This window comes from Schistocerca serialis, chromosome 4 (genome assembly GCF_023864345.2).
Source record: "Schistocerca serialis cubense isolate TAMUIC-IGC-003099 chromosome 4, iqSchSeri2.2, whole genome shotgun sequence".
In the NCBI taxonomy this organism is placed as follows: domain Eukaryota; kingdom Metazoa; phylum Arthropoda; class Insecta; order Orthoptera; family Acrididae; genus Schistocerca; species Schistocerca serialis.
The window spans coordinates 863679250-863701928 of NC_064641.1; the positions used below are offsets into that span (position 1 = coordinate 863679250).

Here is a 22679-nt window from a genome sequence, read left to right on the forward strand (position 1 = left end):
AATTACTCTAAATAAGGGTGTGTGAACAGAAGTAGCTTTTGTAGTCTATTTTAACTAAATTATACAGCAGAGCAACACTACTAACTGAAGGAACTACAGACAGAATGATATTGGACTTTGGAGAAACAATCAAACTCCACTCACAAATATTTTTGGAGATTGAATGATTATGCAAACAACCAGAAACTAAATTTATGGTAATTTACTTGTTTTCATGTTTCATTCTATTTCATAGTGTCAGCAATTTTTAACTGTATGTGAAGTAAGAAACAGAGGAAAATAAGTTTCACTCATTAAAATTAAATTAAAAGAGCAAAAACAGTAATCATCAAATCAAACATTTATAAAACATGTGATTTTGAATAAATACAGGCAGATCATATCAGAATGCATAGATCAGTGAGATCATGTAGTTATAACTGGATTTACATGATATGTCACAAACCAAAATATTCAATCAATTACACAGATCCTTTATACATTTTACTACCGTGAGGAGAGGATGATGTGGGGGGGTTGGGCAAGGGGTCAAGTTACACTGACAAAATAAGAATGAAAACTTCTCAGGTTGACCACTGTTTGACCATTGCTAAGGCATGCCATATTGCTTGAACACTATTAAAGAAATACCCTTAATAATGGAACAAATAACACTTTGCACGGTTTCCACATAAACTGTAGTTTTATGCATGTCAAATGCAAAACATAGCAATCAAATACTGGTTTGTAAATTAATAATGCTTTATAGTAACATGTCCTTTTACAGATAATGAGAGAAATCAAGCAGAAACTGGGGCATTTTATTGGACAATTACATACTTCCATGAAAATACAGGATGCGTGGAATTACACAACATCAAGTATCTGGATAATAAGTGATGTCTGACCAGCACAGCAGTCAAGTACTACAAACTTCTCGGGTGTCCCTACACTTTTGAATAAATATGCAACAAAATGTTATTGACACTGTGAAAGTAATAATATTAATTAGTCAAATACCAATCATCACATGAAAAAATAATCCACTCTCCAACAATACAAACTGTAATATACATAAGGCTATTCTGTTCGCACACCCAATGAACTGAAGAGAAATGAAACAGAGAGAAAAAGAGACAGAGAGAGCCCGCCACCAGTGCACGCCGCCACCCTGCAGTTACGTACCGTCCTCGTGGGTACGGACTGTGATGGGGTAGCTGCTCGGTCCATCTCCCACACTGGTTCCAGCCAACACCCAGATGCGGTACTCGGTCCATCGCTTGAGCTCGTCCAGAGTGAACGAGGTGTTGTCCTGCAGGGTGATGACATGTGCTTCGGAGTCTGAACGGCCAGCCTCCACTGCCTGCAGCTTGTAGTAGACGATTCGGCCGTTGCTGCGGTCTGCTGGTGGTGGATCCCACGTGACACGTATCGATGTCGGACCCACTGCCTCGCCGCGCACATTCTGTGGGGGCGCACCTGGCACTGTGTTCAGACAGGGCTCTCGCTATGTGGCCTCTTGGACTCTGCCTAGCCTTCTAATTGCACCTGACTTTCTAGCACAGCTATGCCTTTGCAGGTACAGGATATGGGAATGGGTTTGGAATACACTGTATCATACCAATAGAGGGTTGGAGAGGTAGATAAATGATGGAAGGAGGTCAGGTGTAACTGTTAAGTGTTCCAGTCTGTGGAGATGTTAATGTCTTTGGAAAGGATGTTCTGTTGTTTTCTTTTTCATAAATGTAAATAATCTATGTAACTGTCATTTACATACTATGTGGACAATCTGATAACTTCATCTGCTGATAAATAAAGTATAAAAAAATAATAAACTCTTACTAAGCCACATTAAAAACTAATGGAACAATATGGAAACAAAACAAAAAATATAATAAATTTTCCTGTACACATCGAGTATAAAAACATTTTTTACATCATCTGCCCACCAAAAAGCTTTTATGTTACTCTAAAATCCTAAATACATGGGTAGTTTTTTAAAACCCTTGACTCAAGGAGGATAACAATGCTTAAAATATCTCTCTGTATGTAGGATGTACTACAAAAGAGATGGGAGATTACTAAAAGACATAACAAGGTGGTAACTGACCAGTTTACTTTAAACTACAGAATATGAAGCAAATAAAACATAAGAAGCAAAGAGTCAAAACAAAATCAGCATAACATAAAAGTAAAAAGTAATGAAAAATTAAACAAAATTTAAAAATTTACACTTTTTTTCTTTAATGTGAACTTGTGCCCAACATCTTCACTGTCTTTTTTCAAATTTCTTTTTTTCTGAGAGAGACTGCTTTCTGTTTCTTCTGACAGCTTTTACATTTGTATCGTGTATTTCTGACACATGGTATTAAACATCCGTCCTTCCACTTGCTAAAATTGTTTTGTCATACTCTTCTCTCATATATTTTTAACTTCACTTCCTTTTATATATTTCTTTATTAGTTTTGCAATGCAGATAGCAACTGATCATGACAAATACTTCAGGTTCTCTATAAATATCTTTCGCTGTATAATATTACAGACACTTAATAACAGGCTGTTATATTTATATAGAGGAAAAATACACATTAGGAAAAATGCTGTGTATTGTTGAAATGAGTAATAGAATTGACTGAACAAAACAATAAAGAAGAGTAAAGAGCTACACACAAACAATAAAGGAATATGACAGAGTTTGCTGAATAAAATGAAACAGTTTAAAAATATATTTGAGGTGATCTGAAGACAAAAACTAGATAACAATAAGGGAATGATAAAACAAAACAGAAATGTCATCACCATCATCTTCTAAAAGCTAGGCTCTCCTCTGCAGAGCATTTAAATTTCAGTCTAGATTACTGATTAAATTTAAACCCATCCATCACAGAATCCAGATGATTCTTCATAGTCTTCCTCTTCCTTAAAACCTTTCCTTCCAATATAGTCATCAAGAATTCATCAAGATGGCTAAAGAATTTTGTTTCCCTCTTTCCTACAGTAGTGACCAAGTGACCAATTCCTTGTTTCATCTACCTGGACTCGCTCAACTTTTCCCTTCTTCACATCCACATTTCTATTGCTTCTATGTGTTTTATATCCTGTTCCATTGGGACACCTGTTTCACAGTCATATAACAAAACATACCACACAAATGTTCTGATGAATTCTTTCCTACTTTAATACTCATGTGCCTGTTTGTCAGAAGCTGTTTCTTGTTCTGAAGACTTGTATAGTGAGGACAGTTCTCCTTCTGAGTTCTGCCATGTGCCTACTGTCTTCACTCTCGAGTGACAATGCTTTCTACATAGCAGAACTAACTTCATTGACAGAAATCAAATTCATTGACTGACAGATGGCACAGTAACTAACAACAGAGTGAAAATTGCTCAAGGATTCAGTTAGCTCTTTAAAAATCCATAAAGTTCAAGAAATTGCACAGATGCACACAAAATATACATGGAAACCGTGCCATTACATGAAAATGCTATATGAGGAGTATAAAGCCATTCAAGGAATGAAAAATGAAAGGCACCTGGAGATGACGGTATTGCAATACAAATTATTGTAAAAATATTTCCATATTGCCTATGGAGATAGACATTTACCCAAAACTGGAACAATGCTGCAGTTGTTTTGCCTGAGAAGAAATGAGACAGACAAGATATACAAAGCTATAGATCTAACAGGCTCTTCTCTTTAATGCACTATTTACTCACCAAAATGATAACACAAAAATAATTGCTTTTAATCAGGAAAAGAAAACAATTTGGTTTTAGAAATGTGTATAGCACAAGAGACCATTTGCAAGCCATGAATGAAATTACAAAATTCGTTATGAGTTTGATTTACCACTATGTTGTGGGATTCATACTATTTGACAAAGTTTATCACTCTGTTTCATGGAGATCCATACTAATCTTAAACCAAAGATACATATAGACAGTGCACACCTCTATCTCTGATGTGTTAAGGTTCGAAACCAACACCTAAGTCATGTGACAGTGGTTAAAAACCTACATTTCTACCATTACAGACTACCCAAAGTGAAGCTGACAGTTACAATAGTTTTTATTAGGGACATTCAATAAGTAACGCAACACTTCTTTTCTGAAAGTATGTTAGTTTTATTCAGGATACCAATACACTATATTATTCCCCACTCTTTTGGCTACAAAAACCCTATTTTTCAACATAATCTCTGTTCAATGTCATGACCACCTTAATGAGAGGACCTGTATGCCCACATGGTATCACTCTAGTGGTCAATATTGCAGGCAACACTTTGCTGCATCAATAACCCCACCATCATCCACATACTGCTTCCCACAGAGTGCATCCTTCATTGGGCCAGACAGATGGAAGTCGGAAGATGCGAGATCTGGGCTTTAGGATGGATGAGGCAGAACAGTCCAATGAAGTTTTGTGAGTTCCTCTTGGGAGCACAGTCTCGTGTGGCGCCTTGTGTGTCACGGAGAAGGAGAAGTTTGTTAACATTTTTGTGGTAACAAACATGCTGAAGTCATTTATTCAATTTCCTGAGGGTAGCACAGTACATTTCGGAGTTGATAGCTGCACCATGAGGGGGGACATCAAACAGAATAACCCCTCCAAAGTCCCAGAAGACCATCACCATGACTTTACTGGCTGAGGATGTGGCTTTGACCTTTTCTTCAGAGGAGAGATGGCACGGTGCCCCTCCACAGATTGCCATTTTGTTTCTAGTTCAAAATGATGAACCAATGTTTCATCGCCTATGACGATGTTAGACGGTAAATTGTCGTGCTCGGCCTTGTAATGTGCAAAGCAATTCCGAACAGATGATCCTCTGTTGCAGTTTATGATCTTCTTTTAGGCAGCAAGGAATACAGTGGGCACACATCTTTGAGTATCCCAACTGGTGGACGAGTGTGTCAGCTGAGCAGCGAGAAGTCTGACTGCGGTCCATCGATCACTTCAGGTCACAGTGTCCGTATGTCTCAACGTTATATGAGTCACAGCTGTATCTGGCTGGCTGGTGCATGGGAGATCGGATAGGTTTGCATTACCTTGTTGCAATGATGACAGAAGCCTTGCCCAATGACAAAGTGTGCTTTTGTTCATGGTCAGGTCTCTGTAAATGTTCTGCCAGTGCCTATGAATACCTTGCAATGCTCTGGTTTACCGCCAAAAGAAACAAAGTGACAGCTCTCTTTTTGGAATACATCTCTTGTTGCAGATGCCATTTTGAAGGCTACATCTACATCTACATCTACATGATTACTCTGCAATTCACATTTAAGTGCTTGGCAGGGGATTCATCAGACCACAATCACACTATCTCCCTACCATTCCACTCCCGAACAGCGCGCGGGAAAAACGAACACCTAAACCTTTCTGTTCGAGCTCTGATTTCTCTTATTTTATTTTGATGATCATTCCTACCTATGTAGGTTGGGCTCAACAAAATATTTTCGCATTCGGAAGAGAAAGTTGGTGACTGCAATTTCGTAAATAGATCTCGCCGTGACGACAAATATCTTTGCTTTAATGACTTCCATCCCAGCTCACGTATCATATCTGCCACACTCTCTCCCCTATTACGTGATAATACAAAACAATATGCCCTTTTTTGCACCCTTTCCATGTCCTCCGTCAATCCCACTTGGTAAGCATCCCAGCTCGCGTATCATATCTGCCACACTCTCTCCCCTATTACGTGATAATACAAAACAAGCTGCCCTTTTTTGTACCCTTTCCATGTCCTCCGTCAATCCCGCTTGGTAAGGATCCCACACCGCGCAGCAATATTCTAACAGAGGACGAACGAGTGTAGTGTAAGCTGTCTCTTTAGTGGACTTGTTGCATCTTCTAAGTGTCCTGCCAATGAAACGCAACCTTTGACTTGCCTTCCCCACAATATTGTCTTTGTGGTCCTTCCAACTGAAGTTGTTCGTAATTTTAACACCCAGGTACTTAGTTGAATTGACAGCCTTGAGAACTGTACTATTTATCGAGTAATCGAATTCCAACGGATTTCTTTTGGAACTCATGTGGATCACCTCACACTTTTCGTTATTTAGCGTCAACTGCCACCTGCCACACCATACAGCAATATTTTCTAAATCTCTTTGCAACTGATACTGGTCTTCGGATGACCTTACTAGACGGTAAATTAAAGCATCATCTGTGAACAACCTAAGAGAGCTGCTCAGATTGTCACCCAGGTCATTTATATAGATCAGGAACAGCAGAGGTCCCAGGACGCTTCCCTGGGGAACACCTGATATCACTTCAGTTTTACTCGATGATTTGCCGTCTATTACTACGAACTGCGACCTTCCTGACAGGAAATCACGAATCCAGTCGCACAACTGAGACGATACCCCATAGGCTCGCAGCTTGATTAGAAGTCGCTTGTGAGGAACGGTGTCAAATGCTTTCCAGAAATCTAGAAATACGGAATCAACTTTAGATCCCCTGTCGATAGCGGCCATTACTTCGTGAGAAGAACGATGTTTTCTGAAACCATGCTGATTACGTATCAATAGATCGTTCCCTTCGAGGTGATTCATAATGTTTAAATACAGTATATGCTCCAAAACCCTACTGCAAACCAACGTCAATGATATAGGTCTGTAATTCGATGGATTACTCTTACTACCCTTCTTAAACACTGGTGCGACCTGCGCAATTTTCCAATCTGTAGGTACAGATCTATAAGTGAGCGAGTGGTTGTATATGATTGCTAAGTAGGGAGCTATTGTATCAGCGTAATCTGAAAGAAACCTAATCGGTATACAATCTGGACCTGAAGACTTGCCCGCATCAAGCGATTTGAGTTGCTTCTCAACCCCTAAGGCATCTACTTCTAAGAAACTCACGCTAGCAGCCATTCACGTTTCAAATTCTGGAATATTCCATTTGTCTTCCCTGGTGAAGGAATTTCGGAAAACTGTGTTCAATAACTCCGCTTTAGCGGCACAGTCATCGGTAACAGTACCATCGGCACTACATATAGAGCTGCCACCTATCGGAACTCTATGAAACTACAGGGGCTGTTTGTGGTACAAAATACACTCTAAGACACAAAAAATGACAGTCCATGAAGGAATTATCCAAATGGTATGGAAACCAGTAGATGAGACTTACACGTACAGACAAAAAAATGATTACATTTTCAGAAAAACTGGATGATTTATTCAAGGCTCCAGACACATCTTCACTTGCCGCTGGGGCTCAATTCAAAGCCAGACTCATCACTGAAGACAACTTTACTCCAGTCAATGAGATTCCAGGATGAAGACGTATCTCGAGGTGCCTCGCTTGGACAGCAGTGGATACCAATCTGACTGACACCACCATACTGCCTGACAATGAGGAGTGATGGTCTGGGATGCAATTTCTTGTAATAGCAGGACCCCTTTGGTTGTCATGTGCAGCTGTCTTATAGCACAGTGGCACAACGATGACATTCTATGCTTCATTTCTTTGCCCTTCATGTCAGGTCATCTGGGGTTAGATTTCAGTAAGATAATGCCCACCTGCACATGGCAAGAGTTTCTACAGCTTACCTTCACAAACTTACAAACCCATACCTTGACCAACAAGGTTTCTGGATCTATATGGAGCATTATGGGCAGGGCCCTTCAACCAGTTTGGAATTTTGATGACCTAACACGTCAGTTGGACAGAATTTGGCATGACATGCTTCAGGAGGTCATCCAACAACTCTACCAATCATTGCCAAGCTAAATAATTGCTCACATAACGACCTGAGGTGGACCTACATAGTACTGACTTGCTCAGTTTGTAAGGCTCATCCACTTCAATAAATCACCCAATTTTTCTGAAACTGTACAACAAATCTACCGATTTCCATCCCATTCAGATAATACCTTCATGATGAATCCTTTCTTTTTTTTTTTTTTTTTTTTTTTTTTTTTTTTTTTTTTTGCAGTGCCTTACTTCCTCTTTGCAACCAAATACTACTCAAGACTCCCCTGTTACAATTTACTGCAAATACTACAATTTATAAAGATAAACTGGACAGTATTCCAGAAGTCACCTGCAAATGGATGCCACCATCAGTCAGCTGATCAAAATGCTAGTTTCACTGTTATGATGTCATGCACTGTCTATATCATCTATGGTCTAAGATACCAACAGCTCTCATGAAACAGGATACTGATGCAATTCATGTTAATACACTCAAAATATGTCTGTCAATGTGACAGCTTCCATCAAACTTCATCAGGATGATGAAGAATTAAAAATTGAAAGAGTATTCACAGAAGATGATTCCCCATTAGAACTCTTCTCACCAGTCCTAGGAATTTTTCAGATCCTTGAGCCAGGAAAAGATGAGATGTAGCATGACAAGCTTGTAAGCTACCAGATAAATGTTTTAGCTGATGGTAAATTGAGGCTGCCACATCTCTTTTTAATCACATTGAAGTAGTCCCATTACAACTGGACAATCAACAGCCAACTGTATCCCAGGAAATATACACAAAAGAAGTAGAAATCAGGTAGATCAGTGAACTATTGATTCTCATTATAAATGGCCAGTATGCCTTGAGCTCATACCTGGACACAGATATAGGTGTCCACAGAAATTAATCTTGGTAGGTGGGGTACAGAGATGGGGGGCAACACTCCAAAATTGCCATTTGTATATAAATAAGTTGGTCAGTTTCAAGACATGTCAACCACAAGACCTACATTTTACAGGTAACACAAAAAAACTTATTACAAATATATCCCAGAAAACTGATGGTTATACATTCACTTCTAGATGTACATGAGAATTCTATAATTAATAAAAGCTTTGTACTCCAGATTCCAAGAGGGGGAGGTGCGGGGCCATTATGTGGCCCCTCCTTTCTCCCTTGCAGGTGCCTATGGACACAGATTAACTTTGAATTGTAAGAAGTAGACTTGGGAATGGCTAATGTTGGTAGTTTTTTTGTTTTTTAAGTGAAGTGCAACTTCTTGGTAAAAATTTAAACTTTGGTTTTTTTTTAATAATTTTATGGTCTTCACAGTATTTTCAATGTAAGGAAAAAGCACTGTCATTTCATATTAGTCTATCTACTTAGTTCCATCTTGGTCCCTGTGTGTCAGACAGATTTCTGTATAATCTATGGTTTAATTTTAAATTGTAAGTTAAAATGTTCTGTCTGACAACAAGAATTTCACTGTTTTTCCACAATTAATTTCAAGTTTATGGATTTGAAATTCATTACAACTAGATTCATTTTTGCCTAACAAACACTATTTTACAACAAAATGACATAAAAAATTAAAAAAGTAATTTTAAAAGCAGATGAGAGAAATCAGATTATCCCAAAAAACAAAATGAACTATAGTTTCCTTATACTGTTAGAGCTAGGTGTAAGTAATGTCTAATATGGAGTAAGAACAAGAGAGGAAAAAACTGAGCACCCAAAAAAATCAAGGTGCATATCCAGCATCTTGCATTTGCCACTGACCATTAAAAAAATGGGTGGTAAATATAAATTTGGTGACTCATGTGCAGTCCACACGCACACTCACGCACTCTCACACTCTTAACATAAATAGTGTGAGTGAGACTATACGGTAACTTTCAGGAAAGGTGCACTCAAAATGCACAGTGAATATAAACAGTGCAGAACTGGTGCAATGTTGTGACAAATACTGTTAAGAAATAGGCTGTGCTGGAACAGTGAAAATTAAGCCATTGAACAATAATGATAAATAATGAGAACGATAAGTAATAAATAAAGTTTTTGTATATAATATGTGTGATATTTATCAAACATTCCCAATCTGGAAGCATGCAATGCTTGTGATGTTACAATACACATACAAAGTGAATATAAACAGAACCAATCCACTCAGCTAACTGAGTATTACAGTGAATAAAAAGTATTAAGTGCTACAGTGCTACTCATTAAAAATGAGCCATCTGTAATATTTTTCAAATGCTGGCAGAATCTTCCATTGTCAGTCACAATATTGTTTGTTATTACAACTGAATTGATAAAATGTGTGTCTCAATGGGATTCAAAATTTATCTTCATACAATGAGACGATTCTGAATAAGTAACAGCATATATTTTAAAATATTGATCATCTTACAGGTGACTCACTTACGAATAAGAAGTACAGGTGGTAGGCAATGTGTCTTTACTTATGCTTTGCTTGTGGGCTTTTACTGCAACAGAATGTGCTGTAATGCATTATGTGCTCTGTATAAAACTTGCTCTGTCTGTATAAACAACAATATACTGAAGTGAGACTGCTCATTTTCAATCTATGTGCAAAACAGTGAATGATACTGGCATTTACAAAAACTTACCTGTGCTTTTTTAAAACTTGTGCACATATGATTTATCTCATAAGAGATATTATTCCAGAATGAAAAGATCTGATCAGCAGGGAGAGGACCTGAAGGTCAATGAGGGGACTTTAAAAGGAACATAGTCTGAGCACTGTGTGGCTTACCATACTGCTTCGTTCTCACTGGTATTGGAGGCGTGGTCGCGCCTTCACCCCTCTGTGAGCGTGCTGCTAGCCACACGTAATACAATGTGTTAGGGTACAGCCCAGTTAATGTGAAATTCTCTACTACTGGGATTCGTTTATGATTCCTCTCCTGGAAATAAAACCGAGCAATGAATTGACAACATCAAAGAGGAACATTTCATTCTGTTAGTAACTAGAAAGTAAAGCTGCAGGCTGCAATAATCTGGTACAGAAACAAATACCTAAGAAAAGAAAATCTCTGTTTCCAAAATTATAGGTGACAATGTAATAAAGAGATCCACAAACGTGTTGTAGATCCATATTGTGTTATAGATCTAGGTGTATAGAATTCCACTGAAGACTTACTGGAGAAATATAATTCAAGGGATGGCATTAAAATACATATGTACAGCAATATAAACGCCAAATAATTGAAATAAAAAACTTCCATTGTTCTCTCTCTTTTGATACATTGTTTTAAATGGCAGGTCAGTCTCAATATTATGTTTTACACCCCTGAAATGTTTTGTTCTCTCCTTTTAATCCTGGAAGAAGAACACGTGGGGATTTGTAAACTTAGGATTTTGTTATCTTCTATTGTGTTCTATGCATTGTATTATTTCAGAATGTAAGGCCATTTATATATTACAGACTTATAATCTTCAGCTACAAGGCATATGTTCAAATGTAAAACACCCATGTATTCAGAAGCAACTGTCAATAAACACATATACCATAAAATCAAATCTTTTTGGAATCAACCTACCTTTGCATATGTATCATTCCAGTACAGCTCATAGCTGACGATATTTTCACTCGAATGGGAAGGCTTGCTCCAAAGAAGTGTAACTGATGTTTCTCCAATATCACTCACACGCAGATTGCTAGGCTGACTCGGAACTGAAAATGAAGAAATTCACTTCAGCAATGAGATCCAGGAGGTATAACTGTCATATACTGACGTACATTTGATGCAGCTTCTTTAAAATATTATATATGAGGGTTGGAGCAAAAGTAATTGCAACTATTATTTTTCTTCCAGCATGTCACAAACTGCTATCTGTCACATGCAAGCTATGCAGGCATAGTGTTGTATTGACAACAGTTGGAACTGTGATTGCTGGTAGTAGCACAGAGTGCACTATGAAAAGAGTTGTGTGGCGAGTGTCATGCGACATGGAAGTACCCTGTGTTGAGTAGTACTCATACATCAAATCAGTCATTCTCCAAGAGATAACTCTGAGAGAATTTCACAGTGCAATCATACTGCATGACACCACAAAACCACATAAAGCAGGGTGCTTATGGCAGCAACAGCAGTGCTGGGGATGGGGAGAAGTGGAGCACATACTGTACTCCCCTGACCTTTCGCCCTGTAACTTTGATGTCATATGAAAGGTAAAGGAAACTACATGGAAGGCAGTTTGTGACACAAGAGGGCACACCCAATGCTGTGCAACAACAGATGACCAAATTCTGACATGGTGCACCAAATGGTTATGCAAATGATTTTAAGTGCTTACCACACAATTGAAGGCATGTGGTAAATATTGCAGGGGACTACTTTGAGGGCCTTTAAATCCAGTTCTGTCAGGTCACTTGTATGTGTGCTATGCTGTAATCATTTTGCACCATGAGACTAGTATTTTCCTGTACACTGCTGTAATAACTATGTGAGGCATGATGTTCGCATGTTCTTAAATGTCCACACATCTAGTTCCCACATTGTCCTTTCATGTGTATGAGTTGCATTTCCCAATATGGCTGGTATCTGCTAGTAAACAAAATAGTTGCAATGACTTTTGCCCCAGCCCTCATATTACTTGGCGAAATGCTTAGCTTTGCCATAATGGATAAGATACTGTGAATTGGTAAGTACTATGCATGCTTAAACAGCAGTACCTGAACTCTTTTTATTCTTAATACAAATTGAGGTCACCCCTAATATATCCATAATGAGTAAATATACCAAGTTGTGCTTGTCATCAAGTTATAATGGACAATGTGGTGAATTTTGTGATGTACACTAGTAATTTTTAACATTTATATCTCACAAATTATGACAATAACTTTTTTGGAATAATGTACTCTATGTTTAGCATAGGAAACAGCTTCCAAAGAGGACTTCAATTACATAACATATGTGGAATTTGATAAAATAACAACAAGATAAAAGCACCATAAAACCACTGTCTCATCATCAGGTGAAGAGGTCCCACAAATTTCTGATTTTTCTGTACCAAATACAGCGTAAATCAGAAAATAACAAACAATAATTTTATTGGCAAAATGTTTACGAGGTAACAAAACAAAAAAAAACACAAATGAACTTACAACTTTTACCTACTTTTCTACAAAGTCATCAACATTCTCGACACACTTCTCCCATCATGTTACCAGTTTCATATTGACCTCTTCATCTGGATGGAGTACAGCCATCTGCGGACCACTGATTTCACTTCTGCATCTGTCACAAAGTGTTGGCCAGCCAAGAATTTCTTCTTGGGAGCAAACAGATGAAAACCTGATGGTGCAATGTCTGGAATGTATGGTGGATGCTGGAGTCCCTCCCACCCAAATTTGGCAATTTTCCCATGAACAGGAGCAGCACCATGAGGTTGAGCATTGTCATAAAGAAGTTTGACGCCATCAGCATTAATACTGTGGCATCTGTCGCGAAGGGCACGATGCAACTTAACTGAAGTTTTAATGTAGGCTGCAGCATTCACAGCAGTTCCATGTTTAGCAAAGTCCATGTCACAAGCACTTTCCTAGCAGACTGAGCCACTTTGAATGTTTTTCATACTGGGGAACTAGCATGTTTCCTGCCCATAGAGGTCTGCCTGGTTCAGGCATGTAGTGTACGCCCACGACTCATCACCAGTGACAATTCCTTTCAGAAAGTCATGCACTTTTCTGGTTTAATGCATTAAGTGATCTAAGCTTGTCACCATTCACTGGCCAGGGGAGAAAAAAATTATTGTATGTTACATTCTGATCCTCCCCCATATAATTAAACTCCTTACTCAGGTACAGTTCGTGTCTTTCCCTGTTGATTGAAGCCTACCAGTCTTTATTCTGCTATTTTAGTGATAGACTAATTGATTGTGAAGTTGTTCAGACTTTTATAATGTTTATGACAGGCCAAAAAGTGAATATGCTTTTCATTTATGGTGAAGGTCGTCAGACTGTCAAGAGTTCTCTCAAGTTCTCAAGCACCCAGCAAGAACTAACTTAATAAAATTTCAATGTGTCATGAACAGTATTACACACTGCACCATAGGAAATATGGAACTGCTGTGATAAGGTTCACAGTTGCATATGCTGGTCATTCAAAATTGTTGCCTCAGTGGCTCTCACATTCTGCAGGGTTGCAACTGTTACTGGCCACCTGGAATGTGACCAATCACTAAGGTTCACAAGGTCCTCTTGGAAGAATGCACACTGCTGGACACATTGCTACAGTCCATTCAGTCATCCCCATACACGTCATGCATGTCCCTGTGAATTTCACTCACTTTATGCCCTTTGGTCCACAAATATTGGACTACACTTCGCTGCTCGTCCCAAGTTGATGATAGTAACATGCACACCATGTTTATTTCATAGTTCAAGGGTGTCTTTCTAGAACTGCACACAAAAACAAAACACCCTCTGTAGTGCAAACTACAAACTGAATTGTTGTGAAATTTCAACATTTCAGCTGCAATACCAGGGGAGAAAAATATTATTGTGCATTACTTTCTGATCCTCCCCCGTATAATTAAACACCTTACTCAGGTACAGTTCGTGTGTTTCCCTGTTGATTGAAGCCTACCAGTCTTTATTCTGCTATTCTAGTGATAGACTAGTTGATTGTGAAGTTGCTCAGACTTTTATAATGTTTACGACAGGCCGAAAAGTGAATATGCTTTTAATTTATGGTGAATGTCACCAGACTATCCGAGTAACAATATGGTTGTATGCTGAAAGTTATTTTGACTGTGCCAAACCTTCATGCTCTGTCTTTGAAAATATTACAGACAGATTTTAAGGAACTTGAAGTGTGAAGAATACAATACACCAATGAAAAAGAGCTTTGACTGATGAAAAAAATGGATCTAAGATTATAGCAGCAGTAGGACTCAAGCCACATGTCACTACAAGGCAGCTTGAATTTGCTACTGGAATCAAGCATAGGACAGCTTTGTGAATTCTATATTCCAATGCCATTCACATTCCTCACGTTTTGATCTATCGGCAGCTTCATGGAAATGACTTTTGAAATTGGTTACAGTTCTCCAAATTACATCTACATCTACATCTACATCCATACTCCCCAAGCCACCTGACGGTGTGTGGCAGAGGGTACCTTGGGTACCTCTATCGGTTCTCCTTTCTGTTCCAGTCTCGTATTGTTCACGGAAAGAACGATTGTCAGTATACCTCTGTGTGGGCTCTGATCTCTCTGATTTCATCTTCATGGTCTCTTCGCGAGATATACGTAGGAGGGAGCAATATAATGCTTGACTCCTCAGTGAAGGTATGTTCTCGGAACTTCAACAAAAGCCCTTACCGAGCTACTGAGCATCTCTTTTGCAGAGTGTTCCACTAGAGTTTTATCTATCATCTCCGTAACGCTTTTGTGATTACTAAATGATCCTGTAATGAAGCGCAATGCTCTCCGTTGGATCTTCTCTATCACCCCTATCTGGTACAGATCCCACCCCGGTGAGCAGTATTCAAGCAGTGGGCGAACAAGTGTACTGTAACCTACTTCCTTTGTCTTCAGACTGCACTTCCTTAGGATTCTTCCAATGAATCTCAGCTGGCATCTGCTTTACCGATGATTAATTTTATATGATCATTCCATTTTAAATCACTCCTAATGCCTACTCCCAGACAATTTATGGAATTAACTGCTTCCAGTTGCTGACCTGCTATATTGTAGCTAAATGATAAAGGATCTTTGTTTCTATGTATTCGCAGCACATTACACTTGTCTACATAGAGATTCAATTGCCATTCCCTGCACCATGCGTCAATTTGTTGCAGATCCTCCTGCATTTCAGTACACTTTTCCATTGTTACAACCTCTCAATATACTACAGCATCATCCGCAAAAAGCCTCAGTGAACTTTCAATGTCATCCACAAGGTAATTTATATATATTGTGAATATCAGCGGTCCCATGACACTCCCCTGCGGCACACCTGAAATCACGCTTACTTCGCTAGACTTCTCTCTATTGAGAATGACATGCTGCATTCTGTTATCTAGGAACTCTTCAATCCAAACACACAATTGGCCTGATAGTCCATATGCTCTTACTTCGTTCATTACATGACGGTGGGGAACTGTGTCAAACACCTTGCAGAAGTCAAGAAACACAGCATCTACCTGGGAACCTGTGTCTATTGCCCTCTGAGTCTCGTGGGCGAATAGCGCGAGCTCAGTTTCACACGATCATCTTTTTCGAAACCCATGCTGATTCCTACAGAGTATATTTCTAGTCTCCAGAAAAGTCATTATACTCAAACATAATACTTTTTCCAAAATTCTACAACTGATCAATGTTAGAGATATAGGTCTATAGTTCTGCACATCTGTTCGACATCCCTTCTTGAAAACGGGGATGGCCTGTGACCTTTTCGAATCTTTTGGAATGCTACGCTCTTCTAGAGACCTACGATACACTGCTGCAAGAAGGGGGCAAGTTCCTTTGTGTACTCTGTGTAAAATCGAACTGGTATCCCATCAGGTCCAGTGGCCTTTCCTCTTTTGAGTGATTTTAATTGTTTTTCTATCCCTCTGTCATCTATTTCTATATCTACTATTTTGTTATCTGTGTGGCAATCTAGAGAAGGAACTACAGTGCAATCTACTAAACTACAAAGTGATGCACGATTTCTATGCAAGATTACGTTACTAGAAAAGCATCATTCACAAATCACCGGAAAATTAATATCTGCAATGTGCACTGATGATCATCTGAAAATCCATACTCTCTGAGAGAGAGGGTAAAAAGCAACTCTGTTCTATCAATGTGTGGTGTGATCTTCCCAAGTATCACATAACTGGTTCCAGTTTTATTGACAGGGCTCTAAATAACCGTAAGTATCTATAGTTCCTGTCTGATATGTGGGCACAGTAATTGTAAGACATTTCCCTGTACATTAGGCAATCCATTAGGTATCAACATGAGAGATATCACAATCAACAACATAGCAAAAGCTAGACTGCCAAAATGCTGACATTCTGGCCTGAGCTGCCGGAGTTGGCAGTTGTGTGTGCATGAGGTGTGCTTCCTTGTCTGAATGAAAGGTGTGTGTTTCTCTTCCTCTTTCTGATGAAGGCTGAGGCCAAAACCTTGTATGTAAGTGTCTTACAATTGCACCTGTCTTGAACTTAAGGTGTCATCTTTATAGTTAGTAGCAATCTATTTTTTCCTACATTGCTGGTATTCCTACCTGCAGTTTCCATTCTTGGACATCCCAACCATTCACACTAATAATTACAGATCACCATAAAAAACATATAAATATCATAGTATCAGTTGTTTGGGAAACCAAAATGGCCTGCACACTAACCAGACTTCTGGAATTTTATATCTGTGAAAAATCAAAACAAGAAATATTTGAGGAAACACAGGCATTCCTGAAAATGTGAAATACCGTATAACTGATGGATTGATTTTTTATTGGTCCAGTTTGATCATACTGAATAAATGGTATGAGTGGCATTGTACAGAGTTATATTATACAGTACAAATTGTACAAGTGATAATGGTATAATTCAGCCCTGTACTGTCGTATGTCCAGACACAATTCAACATGCAGTACTGCCTGTCCAAAATTACTTTACAATATCTAACAATGCTCAAGGTCAACATTTCCAGTCCTTGATATGGCAGTCTTAATAAAAAAAATTGCAAACTGTACCCACATTACATGTTTGCTTACATTTGGTACAATAAGAGTGTGTTTCTGAGATCTGTTCTCTTGGCAGCAGGACAGTGGTTTGTAGTACTTTTATCTCATTACTATTTGATCAAATTACACACATGGCCTGTCATTGAATTCTACTTCAAAAGCTCTCTCCAGTGCCACAGAAAAAGGAGATAATTCTATTAAGAAATTACAATTGAGAAAAACAAAGTTGGTATGTCATAATCCAGCAATTATAAATATTAAAAAAAAAATATTTGAATATGTCATACATATTTCTCACATCATCCTCTATAATTTAGCACAAACCATATCTCAGTATGTTTATTTGTTTTGGATATATTATGAGTGAAAGTTGTTCTGTGGCATGACAAAAAGAAGGCACAGCAGTTATGGATTTAAGTGCTCGTTTTTCCCGCACGCTGTTCAAGAGTGGAACAGTGCAGAGACAGCTTGAAGGTGGTTCATTGAGCCCTCTGCCAAGCACTTTATTGCGAAAAGCACAGTAATCATGTAGACGTAGATGTAGATGGACGATAGCCTATACTAGATGCTGTCACAGTGTAACAACTGGCAAACAGAAGAAAGTCAGTGTTTATAGTTACCAAACCAGTAGCAATATATGAACTGTCAAGTTAATTTATGTTATGCCAAATCTGTAAAGAATGGAACTTACCAGGATGAAACTTACACTCAAATTTTCAGAAAAATACCTCCATCATACTGTGCATTTGTGCTTATTTGTTTGTTTGTGTGTGTGTGTGTGTGTGTGTGTGTGTGTGTGTGAGAGAGAGAGAGAGAGAGAGAGAGAGAGAGAGAGAGAGAGAGATGTCACACACAAGCTGTAGATGTGTGGTTGTTTCTTTATCATCTTTGTTATATATTTATGTTCGGATTATCAGTCATATTGCTTAACTTGTGTGCTGGAAAAGCACAAAGAAAGGTTACAGAAATTTTCAGAACATGAATAAAACAGAAAGGAAGCAAATACTGTGGAAGAAAAGTTGAAGTTCAACCTCCCATTCCTTACAGTAATAAGGTTCTTACATGTTATATGTCTGTTCTATAACTGTTTACTATCTATTTTGTTTGAGGTATCTGGTAAACTAGACAGTGGAGTGCAGCCAGTGGCAGATGTCAAAACTGTGAGGGCAGTGGCTGTGCAACCCCACTGCCAGCTGCTGCCCATCGGTGTACATAGGCATTCTAAATATTTTGTTGGAGAAACTAATACACTTCAATGACATGGATAGTTGAGAAACTCTGTTTTAGTTTTGTACTAGTTGACTATAGGTCATTTTTATATTGTATGGGTTATGTTATCACTCTGAGAATGCATGCAACCTTTGTAGCACAGACTTTAAATTTGTAATTCCGAAAAAGTAGAGCAATACACTAAATTTGTATGTTGGCTCTTTTCTCAAATATTAACTTTTTATTTGTATGAAAGTGAATTTAAAATATTTAAATATGGGCAAGAAGAAAACTTATGAGAAATGAACAGTACTTATCAAAATGAGACAGGAAGCTCTTCAAGACTAGTGGATTCATAAACATCAAGGTATGATATAACAGGAGTTGGAAGTTTATGGTGTCCAGGAAGCATTGATACACAAAGCAGTCAATCCATAATGCTCACAAAACGAATTATTAATATTTTCTCTGTCATAATATATGAAAATAACAGTGTTTGTTTTACACATAGTGTTTATAAAATACATTTTAAATATGGTATAAATGGATAGATAAAAAATCTACTCGCCAAGTGGTGGCACGGGAACACACACACACACACAAGGATTTAACTTTTACAAGCTTTCAGAGCCACTGGCTCCTTCTTCTGGCAGAAGAATTGAGGGGGAAGGAAGAGGGGGTGAAGGAAATGGACTGGAGAGGTTTAGAGAAAGGGGTACAGTTCAGAAAAGTCACCCAGAACCCCAGGTCAGGGGAGACTTACTGGACGGGATGAGAAGGAAAGACTGATTTTTGGGGACTGCACCAGATGAGATTTGAAAACCCGAGAGCTTGAAGGTGGAAGACAGGGTAATATCCATGACAGAGATTACTACTAAACTATCGAGCATAAGTTCATAAGAGTGAAAAGCTAAATGCATTGTATGTAACAGACGTGGGATGGGAGAAGGTGAAAAACAGACAAATCAGAAAATGAAAGATGTAGGAATCTAAAATAGGGTGAAGAAAGGAGTAGCTGCTGTGAATACATGCTGAGATGGTAGGAATTAACATAAATTAAGGCCAGGTGGGTGGCAAGAAGCAAAGACATGTTGTAGTGCTAGTTCCCACCTGTGGAGTTCTGAGAAACTGGTGTCTGGGGGAAGAATACAGATGGCACATGTGGTGAAACAGGAACTGAGGTCATGACTGTAACGCTGTATAGCATGCTCTGAAACAGGATATCTTGTGTTGCCTGTATACACCCTCTGTCCATGCCCACTCATCCTGACTGATAACTGGGTGGTAGTCATGCCAATGTAAAAGGCCGAGCAGTGTTTACATAACAGCTGGAATATAACTTGTGTCATCCAGAGGTGGCTCTCCCTTTGATAGTATGTGTTTTGCCAGTTACAGGGCTGGAATAAGTGGTGGTAGGAGGATGCATAGGGAAAGTCTTGCAGTGGGGGTGGTCACAGGAGTAGCAGCCATAGGGTAGGGAGATAGGTGCAGAAGAAGCATAGGGTCTGACGAGGATATTGCGGAGATTGGGAGGGTGACGAAAAGCTATTCTAGGTGTGGTGGGCAAAATCTCAAACAGAATGGATCTCATTCCAGGGCATGATTTTATGAAGTCATGGCCTTGTTGAAGTAGCTGACTGATACAGTCAAGACCAGGATAATACTGGGTGAGAAGTGGTGTGCTCTGAAGTTGTTTTTTGGGGGGATCATCAGTACCAGGATTGGATGTGATGGCCCAGGAAATCTGCTTTTGAACTGGGCTGTTGGGATAATTATGTCCAGTGAAGGCTCAAGTGAGGTTGGTGATGTATTATTGTAAAGAGTCTGCATCTGAACAAATATGTTTGCCTTGAATGACAAGGCTGTATGGGAGGGAACGTTTGACATGGAAAGGGCAGCAACTGTCAATTTGTAAGTACTGTTGTTTGTTAGTAGGCTTCATGTGGACAGAAGTGTGTAGCTGGCCTCAGGTGAGGATGAGATCAACATCAAGGAAAGTGGCATGGGATTCAGAACAGGACCACATGAAATTTAATTAGGAGAAGATATTTAAGAGATTCCTGGAATTTTAACAGGTCAGCCTCACAATGAGTCCATATAGAAAAAAGATGTCATCAATGTATCTAAACCAAACCAGGGAATGAAGGCTTATGGATCCCAGGAAAGTCCCCTCCAAGCGACCCGTGAAAAGGTTAGCATAGGAAGGAACCAACCTGGCTCCCATGACCATACCCCTGATCTGATTTGTATGTCGGCTGCTCGAAGGTGAAGTATATGAGCAAGAAGGATGTCATGGGCTTGAAATCAGGTGGGCATTGACTGAGAAAATTGCAACAGCAGACAGACTATGTACATGGGGGATGTTGGTGTAGAGGGAGATGGCATCAATGGTGACAAGCAAGTGTGTAGTGGGAGTGGGATGGGCACATATTTCAGATGATCTAGGAAATGGTTGTTATCTTTAATATAGGAGGAAAGTCTTTGTACTATGGGTTGCAGGTGTCAATCAACTAATGCAGATACACGTTCGGTGGGTGCTTTGACAGCCAGGATGATTGGGTAAAAGGTGAGGGTGCATGGTTTGGGTGGGATAAGAAGTTCTATGGATTAAGATGTAAGTTCTTGTGAGGGGCCCGAGGTTCTAGGAGGGACTGCAGGGCAGTTTGAATCACAAGGACGAGATCTTGATGGCAGATGCTGTAAGTATAAGTGTCAGACAGCTGTCGTAGACCTTCGCCAACACACTCCTACTGGTCAAGTACCACAGTGGTAGATCCTTTGTCTGTTGGGAGGATGATGATGAAGTCATCAACTTCTAGGGAATGTAGAGCCTGGAGTTCTGCAGAGGACAGGTTAGGGTCATGTTGTAAGGACCCGAGGAAAGGTTATGAAGCAATGCTGGATGTAAGGAATTCTATTTTTTGCCGCCCCCACCCCACCTCTGATACATACAATGCATTTAGCTTTTCACTCTTACTAACTTGTGCACAACATTTTAGTAGTAATCTCTATCTTGCATAATATCCTGTCTTTTACCTTTAAGCTATCAGGTTTTCAGATCTCATCCAGTACAGTCCCCAACAATCAGTCTTTCCTTCTCATCCCATCCAGTAAGTCTCCCCTGACCCAGGGTTCTGGGTGACTTTTCTGAACTGTACCCCTTCCCCTAAATCTCTCCAGTCCTTTTCCTTCATCCCTCTTCCTTCCACTTCAATTCTTCTGCCAGAAGAAGGAGCCACTGGCTCTGCAAGCTTGTAAAAGTTAAATCCTTTTGTGTGTGTGTTCCATTGCCACTGCTTGGCGGGTAGAGTTTGTATCTATCCCTTTATATTATATTATCAATAATTGATTATTTTTGTTGTTATTTTAAATATGGTGTAATTCAGGGGTGCCCATACAATAGTTTGCAGGGATGTGCTAGACCTGGAGGTATGGAGCACTTTTAATATTTTGGAAGATAAATGGTGACTTGTAAGTAGCCAAAAAGAAGTTCCAGCTCTGACCCTACTAAAAACCTGTTTAATACCACCTTTTAAATCATTTTATTGAAAGAAAAACATCTGACTACACTACATTTTTTCCTTTCCCTAAGAGACAGGGACCCAGGTCCAGACATGGGTGCCCTTACTGCAATTGGATGGATAAAAAAAATCTGCCCACCATGTAGTGGCAGGAGAAAACCTCTAAAAGTTAAGTAAAAGTGTAAGCTTTCTGAGTCAGTAGCTCCTTCTTCTGACAGAATGGTTGAAGGCAAAGGAAGAGGGATGAAGAGGAAGCACTGGCAATGTTTAAGGTCCCTGTAAACAATCAAACGTGTTTGACAAAATTGCCCGTATCTAGCCACGGATTTGCCAAGCAAACTCATACACATTCAAACAGCATTTGTCGATCTAACCTCACTTTGAAGCAGATTCTGTCTGTCTTCGTAAGTATTTTGACAGTAGTGGGACTGACCACAAATGCAGACAGACCAGTCCTGGGATTGATTTTGGCACTGTGTTTAAAGACGAAGAAGAAGAAGAAAAAGAATGGCTTAAAATGAGAGATTTGTCCATGAATATGTGCTAAAGGAAACACTACCCTCAGAACTTA

The 22679-nt window shown here is 39.2% G+C and overlaps 1 protein-coding gene across 1 annotated transcript in view; it reads right to left on the reverse strand.

Moving 5' to 3' along the window:
• The window catches only part of LOC126473517 (tyrosine-protein phosphatase Lar), a 591250-nt gene that overhangs the window by 75194 nt on the left and 493377 nt on the right, over positions 1-22679 (reverse strand). The window contains exons 10-12 of the mRNA XM_050100619.1: positions 11234-11367; positions 10447-10597; positions 1165-1464 (exon numbers count right to left, since the gene is read on the reverse strand). Of these exons, the coding sequence (XP_049956576.1) occupies positions 1165-1464; positions 10447-10597; positions 11234-11367 (585 nt within the window). The remainder of the gene's footprint in view (positions 1-1164; positions 1465-10446; positions 10598-11233; positions 11368-22679) is intronic.